The 20,099-nt window shown below is 50.9% G+C and overlaps 6 protein-coding genes across 6 annotated transcripts; 4 read left to right on the top strand and 2 right to left on the bottom strand.

Annotated features, from left to right (window-relative positions):
* Positions 1–450: 450 nt before the first annotated feature.
* SCP_0101120 (hypothetical protein) lies at positions 451–938 on the top strand (the record flags this gene model as incomplete). The annotated part of the gene is made up of 2 exons (XM_027752351.1): positions 451–464; positions 521–938. 2 exons carry the CDS (start codon positions 451–453, stop codon positions 936–938), a joined length of 432 nt encoding a protein of 143 aa, XP_027608152.1.
* Positions 939–3,475: 2,537 nt separating this feature from the next.
* On the top strand, positions 3,476–5,462 carry SCP_0101110 (hypothetical protein; the record flags this gene model as incomplete). The annotated part of the gene is made up of 5 exons (XM_027752350.1): positions 3,476–3,707; positions 3,980–4,049; positions 4,097–4,619; positions 4,674–5,015; positions 5,073–5,462. The coding sequence occupies 5 exons, from the start codon at positions 3,476–3,478 to the stop codon at positions 5,460–5,462; spliced, it is 1,557 nt and encodes a 518-aa protein (XP_027608151.1).
* Positions 5,463–6,312: 850 nt separating this feature from the next.
* On the top strand, positions 6,313–8,996 carry SCP_0101100 (hypothetical protein; the record flags this gene model as incomplete). Its single annotated transcript, XM_027752349.1, has 5 exons — positions 6,313–6,968; positions 7,027–7,585; positions 8,153–8,240; positions 8,298–8,557; positions 8,616–8,996. 5 exons carry the CDS (start codon positions 6,313–6,315, stop codon positions 8,994–8,996), a joined length of 1,944 nt encoding a protein of 647 aa, XP_027608150.1.
* Positions 8,997–13,035: 4,039 nt separating this feature from the next.
* On the top strand, positions 13,036–14,626 carry SCP_0101090 (hypothetical protein; the record flags this gene model as incomplete). The annotated part of the gene is made up of 4 exons (XM_027752348.1): positions 13,036–13,071; positions 13,122–13,164; positions 13,207–13,313; positions 13,382–14,626. The coding sequence occupies 4 exons, from the start codon at positions 13,036–13,038 to the stop codon at positions 14,624–14,626; spliced, it is 1,431 nt and encodes a 476-aa protein (XP_027608149.1).
* A 775-nt stretch (positions 14,627–15,401) lies between these two features.
* Positions 15,402–17,022, bottom strand: SCP_0101080 (hypothetical protein; the record flags this gene model as incomplete). Its single annotated transcript, XM_027752347.1, has 5 exons — positions 15,402–16,276; positions 16,339–16,583; positions 16,643–16,679; positions 16,731–16,779; positions 16,831–17,022. 5 exons carry the CDS (start codon positions 17,020–17,022, stop codon positions 15,402–15,404), a joined length of 1,398 nt encoding a protein of 465 aa, XP_027608148.1.
* A 1,365-nt stretch (positions 17,023–18,387) lies between these two features.
* Positions 18,388–19,336, bottom strand: SCP_0101070 (hypothetical protein; the record flags this gene model as incomplete). The annotated part of the gene is made up of 3 exons (XM_027752346.1): positions 18,388–18,753; positions 18,822–19,015; positions 19,069–19,336. The coding sequence occupies 3 exons, from the start codon at positions 19,334–19,336 to the stop codon at positions 18,388–18,390; spliced, it is 828 nt and encodes a 275-aa protein (XP_027608147.1).
* Between the last annotated feature and the right edge of the window lie 763 nt (positions 19,337–20,099).

Genomic DNA, 20,099 nt, shown 5'->3' with positions numbered 1-20,099 from the left:
AATGGTAGTAAAGCCTCATTCAGTTAAAGGAATTTGTGCTGGCACATATATTGAACCTAAAAGATCTCAGTGAAACCCGGATAACATGACGGGCACAGCCTGATATCGGTCGACCACTGTGACTGCTCGGAGACAAGTTGTGGTTCTTTGTGGGTGTTTACGCTATATGGGAATCTCTGTCACAAGCGTGACATAACCTGTGTCGCGGGGGCTGCAATTTGCACGATCAACTCATTTCGTATCTAGGACGGCTCGTCTGCATAACAATCTGAAATTCGCCGCGACAAAAGTTCGCAATTTCGCCTCGTTTGAGAGAATCCCGAACACTCCTGAATGTAAGATGTTACAACACCAGGTAATTTCCTTCACACGCTTGTTGCTTATCAAAATTTCTGCATTCAGCTACGCACCATTGAATATATATAGTGTCCAACCTCAAAAGTGATTGCGATGGGCCCCTCGCGGTATGTTCATCCTTCATCGACGACGTGTGGAAGTAATCCAATGTTCCTCTTGACAGTCGTCGTCATATAACCCGTACCAAGCGCGCATTGATGCGATCGATGCGCTCCCAGAACTACTCCGTGAGAGATATCTCGCAGTGGTTAGCTTGCGGCGAGTCGACCGTTGGCAAGGTTTTGCGAAATGACTATGGGGATAGCCTTGAAGAGGACGTGGACCATCTGGATGGGCGGGCCGGCGATATCACCAATGTCGACAACATGTCCGAGGATTCGATTGCAAGAACACTTGCAACGCTCAAAGACGAGGATGAAGACCTCGAATATGTCGAGGATGCGACTAGCACCCGCGATGATGAGAGTGATAATCACCCATCCATCTCAACGGCAGCCCAAGGTGCTCGGAAGTCGGCGAGATTGCGGGGACAGAAGGCCCCTTGTGAGATTTTTAATTACTTGTGCTACTTCCTGCTCTGAGCAACCACCTAGATATTCGCACATCCCTCTCTCCCGATATATGTCTCCGTGCTCAACGAGCTCTCCCTCGAATGGTTGCTCAGACAGAGCTGCGATTCTCCTCTGAGTTAACGGCACTTCCGGATGAAGAATCTGTTGGTGTTCACAGGTCGATGGGATCTGCAAGTCCACCGCTGCAGCCAGCTCTGCCAGTGAATGCTGTGGGACATAGTTCTGGACCTTCAGCCTCAACAAATACACTGCAAGAGGTGGTACCGTGTACACACCTACCTCCCATTTCTCAGCGGCAGTCGCAAACACTGTCTTTCAATACACGAAATCAACCACATGTTTTGGATGCAACAACTACCAATATACATCCTCGACTACCGGGATCCTTGTTAGATAACAGGTTGCCTATTCATCAAACTCGGACTAGATCTCCTGCTCCCGCACAGCCGTTGAATTCAACCGTTACTTCCTCACGGTTTGCACAGCAGACTGGATTCAGGTGAGACCACATTGACTAGATAATTCTTATCAGATACTCAATGGCTGATCTTCAGCCGGTCCATCCCCAATGTAGCATCCTGGCATGTGAGCCCTTTTGTGAAGAGGTTTCTTGAGACCATGAAGCCTCCCCTTACACATCACACCAAAATTTTTGCAACAGTAGGAATCACAACACAGGCCCATATTCAGACTTTGGCATTGATGAAGCGTGAGGCACTCTGTGAGCTGCAGCAAGAGCTGTTTGGTAAAGGACTGACATTTATGGAATTTCTCCTCGTACTGCATGCTTTGAAAATGGTACATGATGAACTTGTTTCTCAGATGTCTTCGTCCACACAGTCTTCTTCAATCCCTCAGACAGTTGCTGCCTTTCTTGGTGGACTGCATCCATCTCTACTACAGCATGTACATGTTTTCCACAGTCTTGGCATCTGCGACAAGCACCTAGAGTCTCTACTGATACTGGACCCAGAACTGTACGGTATGTTCATCATAGAATTGCGTAAGAGAGGATTGACTTTTATGGAGTGTCTCATGATAAAACATGCATGTAACTCTAGAAAGTTTACTGTATAATGAAGGTGTTCCTAGCTCGATTACCATCCATGCTTTATTTGCCTACATGCTACATGGTTCATACTCCATTCAAAGCAGTCACAAGTCCATTTCCTCCAGTCGTGTTATGTTTTGATATTCCTGCTGACCTCTCCATGTCTCTTAGGTATCATATGTCAGACCACATCCAGTGTTTGCAAGATCGGCTAAAATCAGGTTGGTCCCACGTAAAAGCCCACTTTTGCCTCTTCCTTGTAACAGTGAGGGCAATTTTGCTTATTGGATACGGTCTTCCACAGTAAACATATGATCATTCAGTTTGGCTCCACTCCTAGGAGTGTCCCGTGTTCCCCCTGGTGTCGCCCGCTACGTCCGCCAAAACTTTCGGATAGCTTAATACCTGGATTGCACGACAGGAGACACGTCGCGGAACGTCGTGTGAACACAAGAGCAGCCCCGCCCTCTGCCTCTAAATCGAATAACGCCGTGACACTTCCCTATTGTGACGCTCCACATGCAGCCCGCATAACGATCCTCGCGCGGACACCACGCACCCATGCGCCATGCACGAGGTGCCTGCGCTGAAGGCGTTGCGCACACAGCAGACGTATCGGCGTTCTTTGTGGAACGTCATGGGCTCCGTTCGCACTGCGATGGTGGAAATAGCTGGTGCGGTATGTGTGATATGCTCACGGACGCTCGCTGAGTTCGCGGGCATTCCGATCTGCCGTAGTGGAAGATATCCATTCACGACGCTGCACGCCGATCTTCTCCCTCATTAAGAACTCCAACGATAATCCCATTGCGTTGCCTCTTCAACGAGCTCAGTTGGAAGTGATGACGAGGAAAACGTTGCTGCTTGGTCGTGCTGCTTGAACAAGGCATACTTTGTAGTGGAGGAACAGCGACAGGCAAGTATGTCTGCCTCACCTTGTCCATCAATCTAGTAACGGACTACTAGTATCGCCTCGGCTCGAAACCGATCGTCATTGGGTCCCGTCGTGTTGTCAACTTCCGCTCATCGCCGTAAATATCTCTGACGTTGTTCAACTACCAAGGTAGGACCTTGATTACTAGGCTTGCTTGCTCTATCCTAAAGTGTGCGACGGTCCGTTACCGGGTGGCGACCACATGTTGAACTGCACTCGACTTACAGCCCTCATCGAGAACCTCTAAACGACAGAGACGACGGATACCGCCACGGCCTATGTCGTAAAAGCGACGGAGAATACCTGCAGGAGAACCAATCATCGGCGGCACCGCGGGAGCGGCAACGTGCTGAAGTCCGTGGGTGAGCGCGGCTGCCATTTCCTTCCATCTTCTTGGTCAACTCGACGTATTGGCTCACGGGCAGCTGCTGACAGAACAGGTCAAGATACATGCATATTTGAAGAGGTTAGCCGTTATTGGGAGCTGCTCATTTCCTCATCTGCCTTAAATTGCAAGAGGATCTGTGCCCAACCGGCAGACATTTTTACAGACATTCCATAATGTCCATATCCGGGTCCACCGCTGCGTCTGAACCCCCAGCAGGGCACCCTTCGACTCCGACCGCTGCGTCGTCTGTCAAAACGCTCTCTGTTGAGCCCTCGGACTCCCATGTACAATTCACGAAGGATTTCGGCTTTCTACCCATCCCACGTCGCTTGCGCTATGAGCCCGAACATTCTATACATTTTGGGCTCCTTTTGAACGCGACGTTTGGCCTAGGGGGCACATTTCGTGAGTCTCTGTCATCCGTCCGAGGAGCGTGGTCGTTGATCATGTGCAGTTGTCGCAAACGTTTATTGGTGCCAGCCAATCCTCAGTATGTCCTTCTGCATTTGCTAGATTTTACAACGTCTGTTGTTTCTGCCAACCATAACGCAGCTGGGCGAGCCCACTGGTCGCGTAGCTTTGTCATAGCTGTCGGCGAATCCACTGACATCCTTCACAAGTTTCCTGTTGCTATTAAATTCTGTCCTTTTCGAACTACCTGACTTTACGAAATGTAGTCCAACTTTCGGATTCGTTCAATGTCACATACGACGACGTCTCGCGAATTCCAACCTTGATTCAGGCTGGGTGGGCATCTTTCCGTGTACTCGCTGTCCATACTAATGATCTGACAGCTACGCCGTCGGCATGCTCACGATATCCATCCTAGGCGACCTAGTGCGCCGACGGCCTCTCTTGCTACTGCTTGTCGTCATATCCGCTTCGCTGACTATCGGACTCGCGTTCACTAAGAGCTTGATCACGTTTGAGGTGCTCAGCTTCTTCATCGGCGCTGCCAGCATTACGCCACAAATCCTCGTATCGCTCGCCGCAGATCTCGCGCCGCCCGAACGGCGCGCGTCTGCGCTCTCAATCGTCCTCTCGGGTTTGCTCTTCGGTGTACTCCTCGCTCGGGTCATCGCGGGAATCATCACCCAGTCCGTGTCGTGGCGCGTAGTATATTATTTGGCCATAGGCCTACAATTCGGCGTAGCGCTCCTGCTCTACCTTGTGCTGCCAGACTATCCTGCTCACAACAAGGGTGCGACATACTTCGGCATCCTTTTCAGCCTGGCCAGGTTCCTAATCACAGAGCCACTGCTCGTGCAGGCGACGATCATTAACTTCCTAGCGAGTGCGTGCTTCAGCAATTTCTGGGTGCGTCAGGGCAGAACATCCGGATTCATTAATGTTGCTCATGCATGCACTTAGGTCACGCTGACGTTCCTCCTTGGCGGACCACCATACAACTACTCCACACTCGTCATCGGCCTCTTCGGGTTGGTGGGCATGTTCGGTGTTGCGATGGCACCGGTCATCGGGTGGCTCATCGACGGGCTGATCGCGTGGTTCGCCGCAGGCATTGCAGTGCTCGCATTTCTTGTTTTCCAGGCCATCGCCGTCGGCGCAGACGGCGTGAACATTGCTGCTATCGTCATTGTCTGCTTCGGGATCGACGTCTTCCGCCAGATGATCCAAGTCTCGCTTATGAGCGCCGTCTTCGGGCTCGACGTCAATGCGCGATCACGGCTAAATGCCATTCTCATCATCGCGGTGCGGCCTCCCGCGCACGGCGCTTCTCTTTCGCCTCACTGACTACTTGTATGCCAGTACCTTCTCGGCATGGTGATGGGCACCTCGGTGGGTACACGGGTGTTCGATGAGTACGGATGGCGGCCGTCCGCCGCGCTCTCGCTCGGGTGGACGGGGCTCATGCTCTTCGTGATGCTCCTCCGTGGCCCTCATGTCCCGCGACGCACGTGGTTCGGGTACATGGGCGGTATCGAGATCCGCAAAAAGAAGCTCGCTGTGCGTGCACACCGTGCGGAGGAGGGCGCCGCCACGAGTGAGGCCGTGCTACGCGAAGAGATGCAAGAAAAGGGCAGCTCTCGTATGAGTATCGAGAGCGAGGGCGAGGTGACGGAGAAGGTGCGAATGGCAGAAGGGTGTATGGGGAGTGAGGTAATTCAGAGCGACAATGACTCCGCACAGATGGTGTAGTGATATTGATGGAATTTCGTGACTATTATTTAGAAGACACTCCGGTGCGTGTTTTGCGGACGCTCCCCGACGATCTCAGTACATGAAACACGTAGTATATATTATTTATCGTAAATTTGAGCAGAGGATATCGTATGCAACGTTCCGCTCGAACTGCAACGCGTCTGACATGGTGACTGCTACGGGTGAGTGGAGAAATGGCTAAACGCTTTTCTGCTCGATTTTGCTTACACTAAGTACTAGCCTGCAGGCACGCAGAAGTAAGATTGCGAGGCCGTGTAAATTCACTGAAATCAGGAACTAACCATTTGCACCTTCCGACCCCAGTAAGTAGTAAGAGGGGACCTCCTGAGCCGTGAGGCGATGCTAAAACTTACTGCTATGGTGGCTAGAAGCGCGAACCGTGATATAGCCCAAATGTTCAAATCTTTGTACCATTTTTTACTCACTTTGGTATGTACCTCAAACCAACGGCGAGAATTATTACCGTACAATCACAACACGCATAGCCAAGTATTTCTCAGGGAAATACCCTGAGAAGATTCATAAAGTAAAGCACGAGAAAAAACTTTGAAGAAACCATAATGAATTTTCGTGGGAAATACTGTGATTGTCCAATCAGCAGCTTAGAATCACATTTGTTTTTGGAAATTATTCTTTATTCTTTTTTCATAGTTTTTCTGTTTACTTTAACCCTTTTCCGCAAAAATACTGGGCTATGCTTCTTGTGAATTTGTCCTTATTTGTTCGACGGATGCTCGCTGTGGCCCACCGAGGCTCACGCTACTCGGTGTGTCCGCCGTTCCAACTTTCAACATACCGAGAAACATTCTGCTCACCATAAGCCAGGATGCCCAGAAGACCACCCAACATCGTTCTGCCGACGGCACCAGCGACACCATACTCTCTGGCCATCCTCTCCGAGTATACCCACACCCTGGATTCACTCCCGCTTGACCTCTCCCGCAATTTCGCCGACCTTCGCGAGCTCGATGCCGTACTTTCGTTGTCTATGTCTATGCTTACGAACAAGATCACTCAGTTGACGAGCATGATTGAAAACAATACCGCCTCGAAGGTAGAGCGGCTTCAGCTTCTCATGAATATCGCAGAAGAGGCGCATCGTCTGAAGCTGGGCGGAGAAGACAAGATACGCGTTGCGTGCTACGCTGCCGATGGGCTACGTGGACATAGAGCTCATATGCGAATGCTCCTGGCACACATGCCCGATGTCGAATATGATAGCCTTGCGGACCGGCTTGGGCGCAGGACGGTGTTCCCACACGTTGCTACGCGCACGTACTACCCGCTGGGTATGACCGAGGGAGGAAGGAGGCAGAGACGAGGTGCTGTTGGAAGCTTGTTGACGGGCGCGGCGGTAGAAGCAACCCCCAATAAGAGGAAGAGAGTCAATGGCAGGGACGAGGATCTTGATGTCTCAAAGTCACCAAGGAAGGAAAGGGCAGCCGATAATTCACGGCAGCGGAATACTGTCAGAACTAAGAGGCATGTTGACCTATTTCTCGATGCATGTTTCGGTTAATGTTCATTGCATGAGATGTAGGACGGAGCGAGCTGCGTCCCCTGCAGAATCTACGTTGTCGGTGGCCTCGCACATGCCCCAATCCTTCCATCTGGCCATGCAGTCTCATACCACGAATTCACGTCAGAACGGGCATGGTCGAGCACCAAGCACGGCATCAGCATCCAATAGCAGACGTGCTCGCGCTTCACGCACGACTCCGGATGCTCTAGCTGCTCAGCTAGACTCTGCCGCATCACGCAGGGATGTCTTCAATGCGCCCCCTTCGTCTTCCGCTTCGCATCCTTCACTCCCTATTCCATATGCGCCGAACGAGTTGAATGCCCACGGCCTAAGCGCCACGCACTTGCCGAATAGCGTGTCGGAGTGGGCTCATGGGCAATTGGAGGGCCCCGGCATGCCTGTTGCACGGAACTTTGTGAGTACCACGTCTGTGGTCGCGGAAACTGTAGATGCTGGGGCAGGGGCTGGTGTAGAGGTGGACGGGGATCCTGACGATGGCAAGACGTACTGTTTCTGCGACGGCGTTAGTTACGGTGACATGATTGCATGTGACGACAAGAACTGTGAACGGGAGTGGGTAAGTGTTGACACGGCGCGGGCTGAGTTTCTGACGGATGCTGATCACGTTTCGGCAGTTTCACCTACCATGTATTGGACTCACCGTTCCACCAGATGGAACATGGTATTGCGATGCTTGCCGCGCGAAACGGAATAAGCAACGAGGCGGCCGTGGAGGGAAAAAAAGAACTGGTGGGGCTCGCGCGGGCGCACGCAATACATCATGATCTTTATGTGTTCTTGTGCCTTATCCATATTCCAGTATGTTTTCGTTTCCTACACGACAGTCGTGCACACTAGTAATATCGTGTAGGATTCGGTGTGCTATGTATTGCCTTTGTATTTATATGTATATTCTTCACTTCATATTCGAAGCCTCATCTTGTTTTTCCCTGGATGGTCGGCTATGCGTGTCACTCTTAAATATGATGAGAAAGCAAGTTGAAGCCGGTGAACGTTTGAACATCGTAAAGTGACAACTTGAGGCGGTTGCGTTGAAATGTCACGTGTAGATGTGCTACACATCGCTCAAGTGGGCGAGTGCTCCCTGACTACCTACTTACGACTCCCCGCCATCGTCTCTCAGGCCGCAGGTTTCTCGTCGCCTTGCGTTATGGCCAACGACTTACCCAGCGCGCTGCTCAGCTTCCCTCAGGAGATCCTGTTGCACATCTGTATGCTTTGTACGCGACTCAATACAACTTTCAGTACTTACCCAGAGTCGGGAACAGTGTCATTTCTCGATTTACCGGATCTCGCTAGTCTTGCACAAGTGTCCCCACTCTTTGCTGTTCTTACAGATGATCCTGTGTTGCACCATAAGCGCATTTACGTCGTTGCACCTTCACGCGTATCGCACTCGTTGTTCGGACAGAGTTCGGCTGGTGTTCCATTCCGGCCGACAGTTGCAGACCTAGTGCACCGAGGAATCATGCGCGGTCTTGGAATTGAGCGAAGATGGAGGGACGGGCTTTATTTCTATTCCTCGCATGTAGGTCTCTTGTACTCCCTGTTCCCGTCACTTTCGTCGTCGTTGATGTATGTTACAGATGGTAACACAATACGAGAACTCCCTTCGCTTGCAACGCACCCATGCTGCAGATGTTGTCGCACATACGCTGCGTAGGCGGACTTCTGCCGCCCTCTCACGCGTATATTCTGTACGGGTGCTGCCGGACGAAGCGCTTGCCTTCCCATCTTTGATTTCACCGTCGTTGATACCTGCCATGCGACGGCTGAAGTGGTCTGTCCAGAAGGACCAGCTTGCACGCTTCGTGAAAGACCGAAGTGACATGGCCCGTAATGGTGGTATCGTCTCGTGGCTCGAAGGCCGTGGCAAGACAGTTATGCGCAGAGAAAACGAACGTGTGCGGCTCGCGGTATGCCCTGGCATCAGGGGTATGGTGCGTTTCTACGAGGATTTGGGGTGATAATGTTCCTCGTGTGTTGTGCTTTTAGCTGTATTATGTTCGTCATTTTGGTATAGTTTGTATCAGTGTATACGGAGACCTTTTGCGGTGAGTTATACCCACATGATTGTACTAGGGAAAGGCCGCCTGCCTTCGGCGGAGTGTACTCGGTGAGTACTTAGGCCTTAGGTCTGGCATGCAACTACTGGATTTTTAAGAACCAGGACTATTTTACTCTCAGCTTGTTTTGCTGCAGTACGGTGACGTTAGTAATCCCTTTTGTTGTTCCAATTCCTCCGCCCACCGATACCCTCTTCAAATTGAGACTGGAGGTTTCAAACATGGTACCTCGTTTGATCGTACCCCCAGAGAATGACCCAAAGAGCGACCGGAATCAGTCGGATGAAGCCGAGTGAATAAAAAGAGGCCTAAGCTTCAATTTAGAGGATGGGCGAGACCTTGCAAGTAATCAGGGAGTCTTTGTTACTACCACAATAATGTCCTCGGCGGAACTCCAACTAACCTCGGAAATGTAGCGGGCATGCATATGTACAAGACGTACCGCTAGGGCTAGGGTATGTGAATGCATACTTCACCGCTCCCTTGAGCAGGAATGACGCGTCCCTGTAAGCAACCGTCTTGCACTAACTGGATCTCTGAGCCAACGGTGTAAGCAGCAACGACTTACAAAAGGTCGCGTTGGGCGCATCAAATCATGACGAAGGCTTGCGTGTTGGTGGCAGAGGCGGAGGAACAAATGTACGACAGTAGAGCAGGAACTCATTGCATCGAGTCCTTGTCACGGAAGCCGTGATCTGCATTCCGTGGCATAGCACAACATGCAACTGAGACACTGTGGAAACCTAGCAACGCAATACAAAGAGGAATGCCAAAAAACTTCGCAAACGTAGACCTATACAGTCAGCGCGCCAGGGGCGTAACCGCTGAAACTCAGTGATCTCGTCCTGTAGAGCTGGTGCATGTCCACAGTGGTCGAGCTGAACGAGTGTGCAAAGGAGGGTTCGCGATGCAGATGGAGGGAGACTCACACATATCAATATACGACATTCACATGTACTAGAGTGGAAGTGACTCACAGAGAAGATGCATTGCTCGACGTTGTGATGGCTATACAAACACTCACTCCTGGGAGAGGATTATTGGCAAAGACAATGGACTCATTGCAACGCAGGTGCTTTGGTCACAACGCGCACGGGACGCAAGTAGTTGATATAACAGATCATCTATATCGTCAGGAGGAGCCTCTTCGGGCGTCCAATAAACAGGCTCTCCAGTGACAAAACCAAGACGAAGAGAAACAGCGCAAGGAACGACGGCAATTGCATCCTGAGATTTGCCGCCGTCGGCCAACTTCATCTCACCCAAGAGGCCCGAGCATTTCCGGTTGCCCGCTGCAAAAAAGGGTCATGGGAAAACCGATGATACGTCTCGAAGTTCACGGCCATCATCAACAAAGCAAGATGGACAGGGCACTTAGTGCAAATCGCCACATAAGTCGCCATCGCAGGCTGTGGAAGGCTTGTCCTAATTGAACTCGAAGCCCCAGAAATCTCCCAACATCTGCACAGTCAGGTACGTAACAATAGACGAGTCACACGTATTCACCTACAACGTATCGCATCGCGGAAGCTATCACGGCGGTCCGTGAACAGCTTTCCGGAGAGAACTAAACCTCATTGCGATGTGTTTGATATCTGTGCAGCCAGGTACAGAGAAGGAACTAAAGTCACACGCAAGCAGTCGCCCACAACGTATCGCACCGCCGAAGTTATCATCACGGAACGTGGAAATTTTCCAGAACGAGCGGTGAGGCCCTAGAATCCATCGCCTCGTTGAGCGGGTGATGTATTCTATCCGTGGAGTGACACACGAAGTCCCGTAGAGGCCACAAGTCCAAACAGGGCTGCCGTCTGGATGGAGATCGTACCAGAAGCTCAGAGAGCGCGCAAACACTTCCCGTAGATGCTGAAGGAGAGGTGACTCACTGACTCCCACGAAGAACTGCAGGAAAGGGTGTCTAAAGAGATGCAAATGGTACACCTGCGCCGTCAGCTGGATGGAACCGAGGCTGCTTCTAACCTAGGTCGGACGACGATGATGCAGGCCAGCTGACATCCGAGAGTCGGTCATCAGCTCGTCCTTGTGTGGGGCTTTGTGGGTGCACGGTCGAGAGAGCGGCTAGATAAGTTCGAGCGGGTACTTTCGCAGAATTTGCTCTCGAGGGGAGTCACGGGAAGTCGTTCAGCTTGCCGTCGCCCGCATGTTGTGGGAGAGCGCTGCGCAGTTGCAACACCGAACTGATTGTCAGTTCAAACGGGGAAGGTGACGACGACATCATAAACAAGATCAATGACTCCAGCACACCAGGATAGGTTAGCATGAAACGCGAGTCCGGGAAACGCTCGGAAAGATTGCACCGTTTAGCCCAGACCAAAATGAGGGGCGACAAGCTGTACGTTACACCCACAGAAAAAAGAAAGTGCCGCTGTTGTCAACGGCTAGCGCCACGAGACCGACATCCCGGGGCGGCGCTCCATCATCTTGGATTGTCTTAGGTAGTTGCAAAAAATAACCGAGCGTCCTAGAGGTGTACTTGAGATGGTTTATGACCACAAGTCACGGAGTAGAACGGCACAAATAGGCGCCGGAATTTCGTTCTATCGCGATCGATACGTGGATTCGATACTAGTAGCCGGGTTCTCAGCGATCCCCTTCTTCGCGTTGAATTCTGCGTACCCCTCCGCTCAAGCATACTAGTACAGGACCCCCGACAATTGGGGAGGATCCCTGAGCCGATTTCGGACAAATTTTGGATATTTGGGAGCGCCATCCCTGATTTTTCACGGACAAATCAGGGGGTCAACCTGTGGATGGCCTGAGGTTTTTCACGGACAGATGTACCGGACATCATGGATGCCTGATCCCCCTCCGGACAAAGTTCTACTCCGGCCAGAGGCCGGCATCAGGATGGAAGGGGGCTCTGGCAGGCTCAGGCTTACCACCTTCAAAGGGCTGTCTAGATGCTGTCTAGTCGGCCTCGGAAACAGACATGCCGCTTCCAAGTTCATAGTTGACAACCTTGCATAAGTGTCTTCCTGATGACAACTCACTAAGAACAGTAGAAAGTAACTTGCAATGTCACTTTCATAGTAATCTTGAATTCTATCTCCTCCGAGCATGGCCGCAAAAGTTAGTTATACTATTTTCATTCACTTGATACCAAATTTCTCCTGATTCCTGTCCTCAACAACATGCACTTTGCTAACAGGAAAGACATGCTTGATGAGAGTTACAATGAATTAGCTTATCCTTTATTCTCGCAGCTCGGAAGGCTGTTTTGAAAATTGGAGCCTCCCGAGGCCTGGTTTGTGAATACGGACAAAAATTACAACATCCTGAGGCCTGAGGCCTGATCCGGGAGCCCGGACATTTCTGCAATGAACGCATGCCTGGTCCAAAACCCGGACAAATTTGACCTCCAAGGGCCGGAGGCCTGGTTTTTTGCGGACATTTCACGCCAAAAACCGGCTTCTACCAACGGACATTTTTGGTTCCTCAGGATCAGGCATTTCCGCCAACTGTCGGGGGTCCTACTAGTACGCACAGGCTCGGATTGTACCTACGTATTATCCGTTGACTGTCGCAGTCCCGTGAGGCACCCACTGATTATCGCCACGCGACCGTGACGCAGCCTGCTCCGAGCTTGCTGAGCTTCTTTACTTCGGCATCGTCAAAAATCGGGTGGCCCACCGGAGGTATCCAGCGCAGGAGACTAGCACTCAGCACAACACGGCGAATACACCATGATTCAAGTGAGTTGTGTGTGCTTTATTATGTAGCTCGGCTACAGAGCACTTAGGAATCCAGACATAGACCATAGTGACAACGGTAGCCGACGCCAGGACCTACAAGAAGTACTAGTCCACGCGCGTTGCGCAATACAGTCTGATCGGTGCCGTAAAACTGTATGATTGTGGTACGTAATCACAAACGCCAGACTTATAATGTCCCAGGACCTGGTTACGTTCCAGTATCGCAAATGTTTGCCCCTCGCTCCAATGTCGTCCAGATGCTAGTATGTTTTTTTTGGCTCTTAGCTTACGATTCATTAATCTCTTTATACAGACAGCCCGACGCACAGCTGTGAGACGTCATCACATGGCGACAGGTATGTTGCAGCTTTGCTGACGAGTCGGAGTATTTGTGACAGGTACAAACATTGAGCAGATTCCCTTCTTGCGAAAGATAGTCATGCCGCTCGATCGTTATTTTTTGAACAGCGCTTGGAACGTGATAGCTGTCGGGCGTATGCTGGAGGTACGATTCGTTTACCTGTTTGGTCGATCTATGGCTCATTTCAGACAGTACAAATTGTCCCTGTTCAGGGAGATATGACTCGTTTGATGGCCAACATAGACACAGGCGCGCTCGCGTACGCTGCTGCCCATGCAATCTGTACCACATCCATTCCCCGCCTCACCTTCTTGGATGTCGGTTCATATAACAGAATTTTTCTGCTCTCCTTTCCCAACGGCGAGCAGGTGGTCGCTCGGGTTCCGTTTCCACAGAATCTCATACAGGACAAGATTTCTTCGGAAATCGCCACAATGACCTTCGCCCGTTACTATTGTAACATCCCTTGCCCAAGGGTCCTTGGCTGGTCATCCACCCCCTCCAATCCTGTAGGATCGCCCTATATTTTGATGGACCATGCGCCCGGCATTCCTCCCTTTGCTAAGTTTTACAAAGAAACTCAAGATCGTCGTTTGAAGATACTGGACAGCCTAGCTAAGCTTCATGCTTGCTTCGCACGTCCGCTTCCATTTTCGCAGTTTGGGAGCATCTATTTTGCTCTAGATGTGATCGCCAGAAACCGTGGCGACATAGACCTCAGTGATCCTTCGATGTACCGCATCGGGCCATATCTTCGTGGACCGACTAGCGATATGGATATTGGAGGCCGCCTGGTTTATTCTGCGGAGTCGTCTTCCAACATCGTTCACTTTTGGAAAGGTTGTCTGTCTCAGGAGCGTGCAGCTGTGCTCTCTCGGTGGGGTACGGATAAGAATACAATGATCACGCCTCCTGATCATCCATATCCACGTCTCGGAAGCAGAACATTCACTCTGGGCGATTTTCTGGAGATATCGTCGACATTGCAGACCATCATCTCCCGTATCACGCTTCCGAGGGATCCGGCACTGCTGGCACCTTGTCTAGTCTCGACGGACTATGCTTTCCGGAACATCTTCGTTGACGTGAATACACTGGAAGTCACATCCTTCCTCGATTGGGATGATGTATCGGTGATGCCGTTTGTACTTTGCACAAGATTCCCTGAGGACATATCGTGGTCTTACGGTGCCCCGCCATCATGGGCCCAGACCGGACGCTTCGATTTTGTTCCTAATGATGATCCTCCTCTCCCCGGGGAGGAGTATCAGGGAGAAATTGAGCGACAGCAGCAGCGGGCGTATTACAAGGACCGTCTGAAGGAGTATGACCATCGCTTCACAGATAAGCTCTGGGATATGCGCAAGGAGCCTCTCAAGATACAGGAAGTGGTCACTCATGGCTGGGTCTATTGGCTCGCACGTTCAAGGTGGATATCTTCGCATAGGTCTGATTGAAGTATGAAGGACCGTTACACGAAATGCGATCCTATTGAGTTGCCTATTGTGGAACGGTTCAGCGCCGCGCCGACATGTCATCGATCACGACGTGTCATTCATGCTTCATCAACTGCTGGCCCTTGAATATTTGAATATTGAATTCCAAAGATGCATGACTCGTGAACTCACCGCTTTGCTGTATCCTGTGATGTACTAGGGTTTTATCGCAATGTTAGTGCATGCAGCGAAGTTGCCATCCCATCACAGAACGTCGATTGTGCATTACGGAGGTGGGTCGTTCAGTCCCTGTAGGGCAGTGCACATCGTTGCAGTAAGATCTGATGTCGGGCATAGACCCTATCTATCTGGCTTGTAGACGTCATATCCACTTCAGTCGTCGAAAACGTTCAAGCTTTGCACTTTTGTTCATGAACGGAGACTCTAGTTCCTGGGCCTTTACCCGCGGCGGGCATGTGGGTGGTTGCGCAGACCATTTACAATGAATCAGATTCAGAACAAGATGCGCTCACAAGGAGAGATCGTGAGACAACACCACCTGGTGTATTAAAAACATCGTTTGAGGGTCTATGACCGCCGTCTCACGGAGCATTTGTGGGATACGTGGAAGGAGGTACAGGTTATTGTCACCCCATGGACGTGTATTGGCTAGCATATCCGAGGTGGATTAAGTCCCAGATATAAGGTCCTGCACTACGGTTTGTGCGTACTTTTATTGCTGACTCGAAAGCTAGAGAAAATCGCAGAGCGATAAGTACGGTCTGTCTTTGGTAACCTACTGTGCCCGAGATTGCATGCTCGACAGACGCGTCTTCAAACCATCTTTCACAACTAGCCATTCCAACATACTGAGACTATTCCTCGACATCTCATCCTTTACCGCATCCCAGTGTTCCTCGAGCATACACAGCACGTCGAGATCCGCGAGATCCCGCAGGCCGCACTTATGGAAGAGAGAGATATGCTGACAAAGAGGTCGCTTCAGACCGCCCAACCACATGCTGACAGCATCGTTTGCTCCTGTGATGCCCGTGTCAGATGGAACGGGGGGAAACTGGGAGGGCAGAGATGCTCTGCGGGCCTCAAGGCCAGTCTTGATTATCAGCCAGCGGAGAAGCTCCACCTTATGGTCCTGCGCGAGATAGTCGCGCAGGACGGCCCAATCATCGACCGGGTCCATCAAGCACAATGCGTCGAGATCTTCTGCTGTCTTGCACCCGAAGGCTTCGAACGCAAGAGAGAGCTCGTTCGCCAAATTACGAGTGAGCTTGGCTAAGAACGAGCTGATGGCGGAAACCTCGTCCCGCTGGGGTAGATTTTCGCAGCGGTCAGGACGAGATGTCGTTCCTTCCCGTCGGTTGTGCTCCACTATACCAGATATGCGTGGTGATGCAGCAAGATTTCGCGGTAGCTCGAGCCTTTGTTTCGCCATGGCAGGAGATTTGGGAGGCGCGCCGAGCGGCAACGAGGAGTTTGGTTGCTCACGGTCTGAAACATCGACAACTCTGGAGGATGGCCGATATGCCAAACTGGGTGGCAGATCATTGAGATTATCGTCACGACTCTCGGGCCACTGCAGAGATGGGACGGGCGACACTTTAGGGCTGCGTCCCCTTTCCGTCAATTCTGGTGATGGTAAAAATGCTTGGTCTTAAAATATAACAGAGGAAGTCAAGAAGATGGATGCGATGAGGAGTCACAACCATGCTCACGTGGTGCGCTTGCCTGCTCTGCGTCCCTGAGAGATTCTTCGTTGGGAGCATCAAAGTGAGCAGCAGGACCCATCCTTGAATTTTCGTGCATCTCGTCTGTTCTCGCTTTGGCTCCATTACGTTCCTCATCAGCCATTTCGTGATCAGGCGTAGTGACTACAGGAACATGTTGAGCCAGAGCAACCCCCCGCCTTTTATGTTTGGGATGGTGCCCCCTGCGTTCATTCTTTGCTCGTTTTCTGCGGCTGCGGGAAAGATACGGGTTCAATAAGAGGGGTAACGCCATGTAAGTGGGATCACCAACTAGGGGTTGTACGATGAGTCTGAATCATCCTCATTGTCTGCGTTGGAAGTCACGATTAGGGGCATGAACTCCATTACAGGTGCCCTACCTGAAGCTTCGAGCCTGAAGAATGCCTTGCAAGTCTTACGCACGTGCGCCTGGAGGGAAAATTAGCGATGAACGCTACGGGTAGCTGGGTTATGCCTCGCCTGAATAACTGGAGCTACCCGGTAGGACGCATTGCAGGCGGGACAGTGGAAGCATTTGCTTTGTTCATTTCTGTAGATGTCCTGGGAGGCTGAAGCGCCAGGAATCTTGATCTTGCATTTGTTCTGATGAAACCTTCGATGATACACCAGGTCTGCATGGTATTCGTGGCAAATATTGCAAACGCCAGGCATGCTGCTGCAATTTCAGTCCACCCTGCCAGAGATTTCGGATGCGAGTGACGTGGGTGTAGGGGACGAAGGCGGGAAATAGGGGCTCTGTGCAACGCGTGCATTTTCAAGCTATGATATCAAGGGGGTCTGGGACTTTGCGTGATGACCTTTGGGAGCGAGATTCACAATAAAATCCTATAAATCATCTCGAGCACAGCAGTAGTTCTCCGGATCTTGAAAGCCAGCTGCAGCGGCGACTTCAAGTGTCTCAAAAGAGGAAGCATGCCCATTTCAGGAAAATCCCGACCTTTCGGGAATGTGCGCTTCGCTGGCGTACCACCGCCATCTGACGTTTCTCGCAAAACAACATCCCAACACTTGGTATCGTCTCTTTCAAAGATAAATAGCAACACTGCAAATGAAAGAAAGATGCGGTTGTGCGGGAAGTGACTGAAAGGACCGTCGGTCTCGCAGACGACCCGTTGCAGCAGTCTACACGATTAGGTACGCGCTCAGGACCTCTCTCCTACCTGAAGCTGTTCATGGAAGCTATTCGTAATTATCTGCAGCTCGTAGAACCGACGTATGGAGAATTGCTGGACCGGAATTGGGCCTTCTGGTTCAACGACATGGGAGCTATAAACGAGGGACGCGCACGCAAACAATGAGTACTGAGAATAAGGATGCGGTCAGCCTGTGTCAAGGAGGGATGGAGACAGTGTGCAGAACATCGACAACCAGGACGCTGTCAAATGGCAGTAGAGGGCGTCCGACCTGTTCTATCGAACTATCCCTTGGTCAAGGAGCTGAGGTGCCAGAAATCACGACTTTCCGTCGGGGAACCAAGGCATGCACTGTATGCATTGTAGGACCCACTCAACGGATGACGCTTTATTGCGAGGTTGCACTGCATTCTGCAGCATCTCGGTAGGAGATGCGGCCATCTCACTTCTATTATGCACGCCTTAGACTTCCTTCCAGCTATGCTTTGTGGGTCCAAATTTTGCATGATCTGTCGGCCTCATCGACTTGGTATTCACTCGGGTGCTGCATATTAGGTGAGTGCATCATGGCATGTCGCGCTCAACACAACATCTCTGTGTACACATATTCATCGACTCAATGAGTATCGTACAGGTGTCTTTCATCTTTTCCAGTAGCTCAGCCCATGACTTTGATCTCCACAGTGCCCCGCCGAATTTTCAACTTCAACCCCTGAACCTTTTGGACATTAACCCAGGTATTATTGGGTCGAGGCCTCTCTCGAGGGATTCTAATGATGCATCCGCTCTTATTAGTACGAAAGTTCTCAAACTGCATCACCTTCGCCTCCGTATCACACCGTACTCTGCGCACAGCTGTCGCATAATGGTCTCCCGACTGAAGCTAGGTAAGTCTGATGCCTTCTCGAGCAGGTACTCTGCCATTGGTTCTTAAGCCTCTCTTGCTGGTCACTGACATTGCTTTTTTGCGCAGAAGGAGCGCCTTCATTACCGGAGTCGTCCGGATGGCAAATGGAAGCATGAAACCCGCGGAATCCCAGAGGAAGTAGTCGACATCCTTGTATTTCTCAAGCATCCCAACCTGGCGCCGTAATACAGGAGAGTGCTCATACTGAGGTTTATCGATGCCGATTGAGGTGACGTTGATTTTGCCATCTGGACCTGTCGGGATACCTCCCACAGCAGTTCCGTTATGGTCTTTTGATGCAACCTGCTTGCCGTAATTCCACTTGTGGGTTGGCCAATCAGCCTTTTGACATTCTCTGTGACGCTCTAAGTGAAGACTGCTCACAGATTATGTCGAAAGATGGCACTCACCGTGAACAATAGTGAACATTGAAGTTGAGCCTTGCTTTGCAAACACTGCATGTTGCGCAAATCCTTGATTCCTTTTGCTAGAACTCTCGCCACGATTATATCCTCCTCCATGCTGCTGATTATTAGGTCTATCTTCTGGTTTCGCTTCACGATATTATGTATTACAGACATAGTGGCTTGGACCAGGGACCATCCTGTGCAAGAGACACCGGTGAGAGCCATGCAAAAGTATTTACTTGATACTTACCAATGAATTCGTTTCGCACTAACGTTATGTAGTCATAGGCAGACTTTTCCTCGGCCGACCTCGGTTGGTCACAGTGATCCGACATCTCCATCTTCACGGTCTCCATCTCCAGCACAATTGTCCACTTCCTCGCCACAACTGTCATTCGCAGGACATCAATTTCGTTCTTCGTCATCGCCCTCTTAGCTATTGTCATATTCGGGATCACAATCACCGTATTCAGGAGCACAAGCTGCATCATCATTATCGTCCACCTCTCATTCATCATCTTCGTCTGGGTAACGCAACAGCAGCCAGTGGAGCAATGGGTACTTCACCTCTCGCGACTGCAGCAAGTTCTCGATCGTTCGCTGCACAACGGTGACCTCACCCGTAAATTGACAATGCCAATTGGGGTATTGTGGACGGTGTTGTAGGCAGAATTGTTGTCTTAGCAGTGCTACACTTAATACTCCCATTGTGGTACCACTGCCAGAAGGTATCAGACACTTGGCTGGATCCTTACGTTGATCAGGAAGACAGCGGTGAACGTACGCCAGCCAAATCGATCTGTCCGGTATGGGAACTTAATGTCCTTGCACATGGGACCTTAACGTTCACGTGGAATGTGCAGGTTACTCCAGCAGTTTCAGTTAGTAAAAGTAAACTCGACGTTCGGCCTAATCTTGAGTCCGGAATACAGATCGTGAGGTCAATGCCGAGCGGTGGCTCGTCGTTGATCGCCTCACCAAGCCTTCATGGCACATGGAGTTGCATGTTACCCTTGCCCGGTACCCCATCGTCATAGACATATCTGAAACTGTTGAAGGAGCAGCAGGCACAGTTCGGCCCTTGCTGCCTACCATGATCTCTTCACCTTTATCTTCACTTCTGATAACGGAGACCTCGAGGAAGCGGTTTTCATTGATTTAAGAAAGTTTGTTGGGTACACCTAAGGATGATGAGGATGCTTCATCTTGGCCAAAGCCGTTGGATCCCTATCCTCATCCCTTAGCATCCGCGTTCCGGGCACCCTCACTTGAGGAAACCGA

This window comes from Sparassis crispa (assembly GCF_003851025.1).
Source record: "Sparassis crispa DNA, contig_000000F, whole genome shotgun sequence".
NCBI classification, from domain to species: Eukaryota; Fungi; Basidiomycota; class Agaricomycetes; order Polyporales; family Sparassidaceae; genus Sparassis; species Sparassis crispa.
This window is presented reverse-complemented; position numbering and strand designations above follow the sequence as displayed.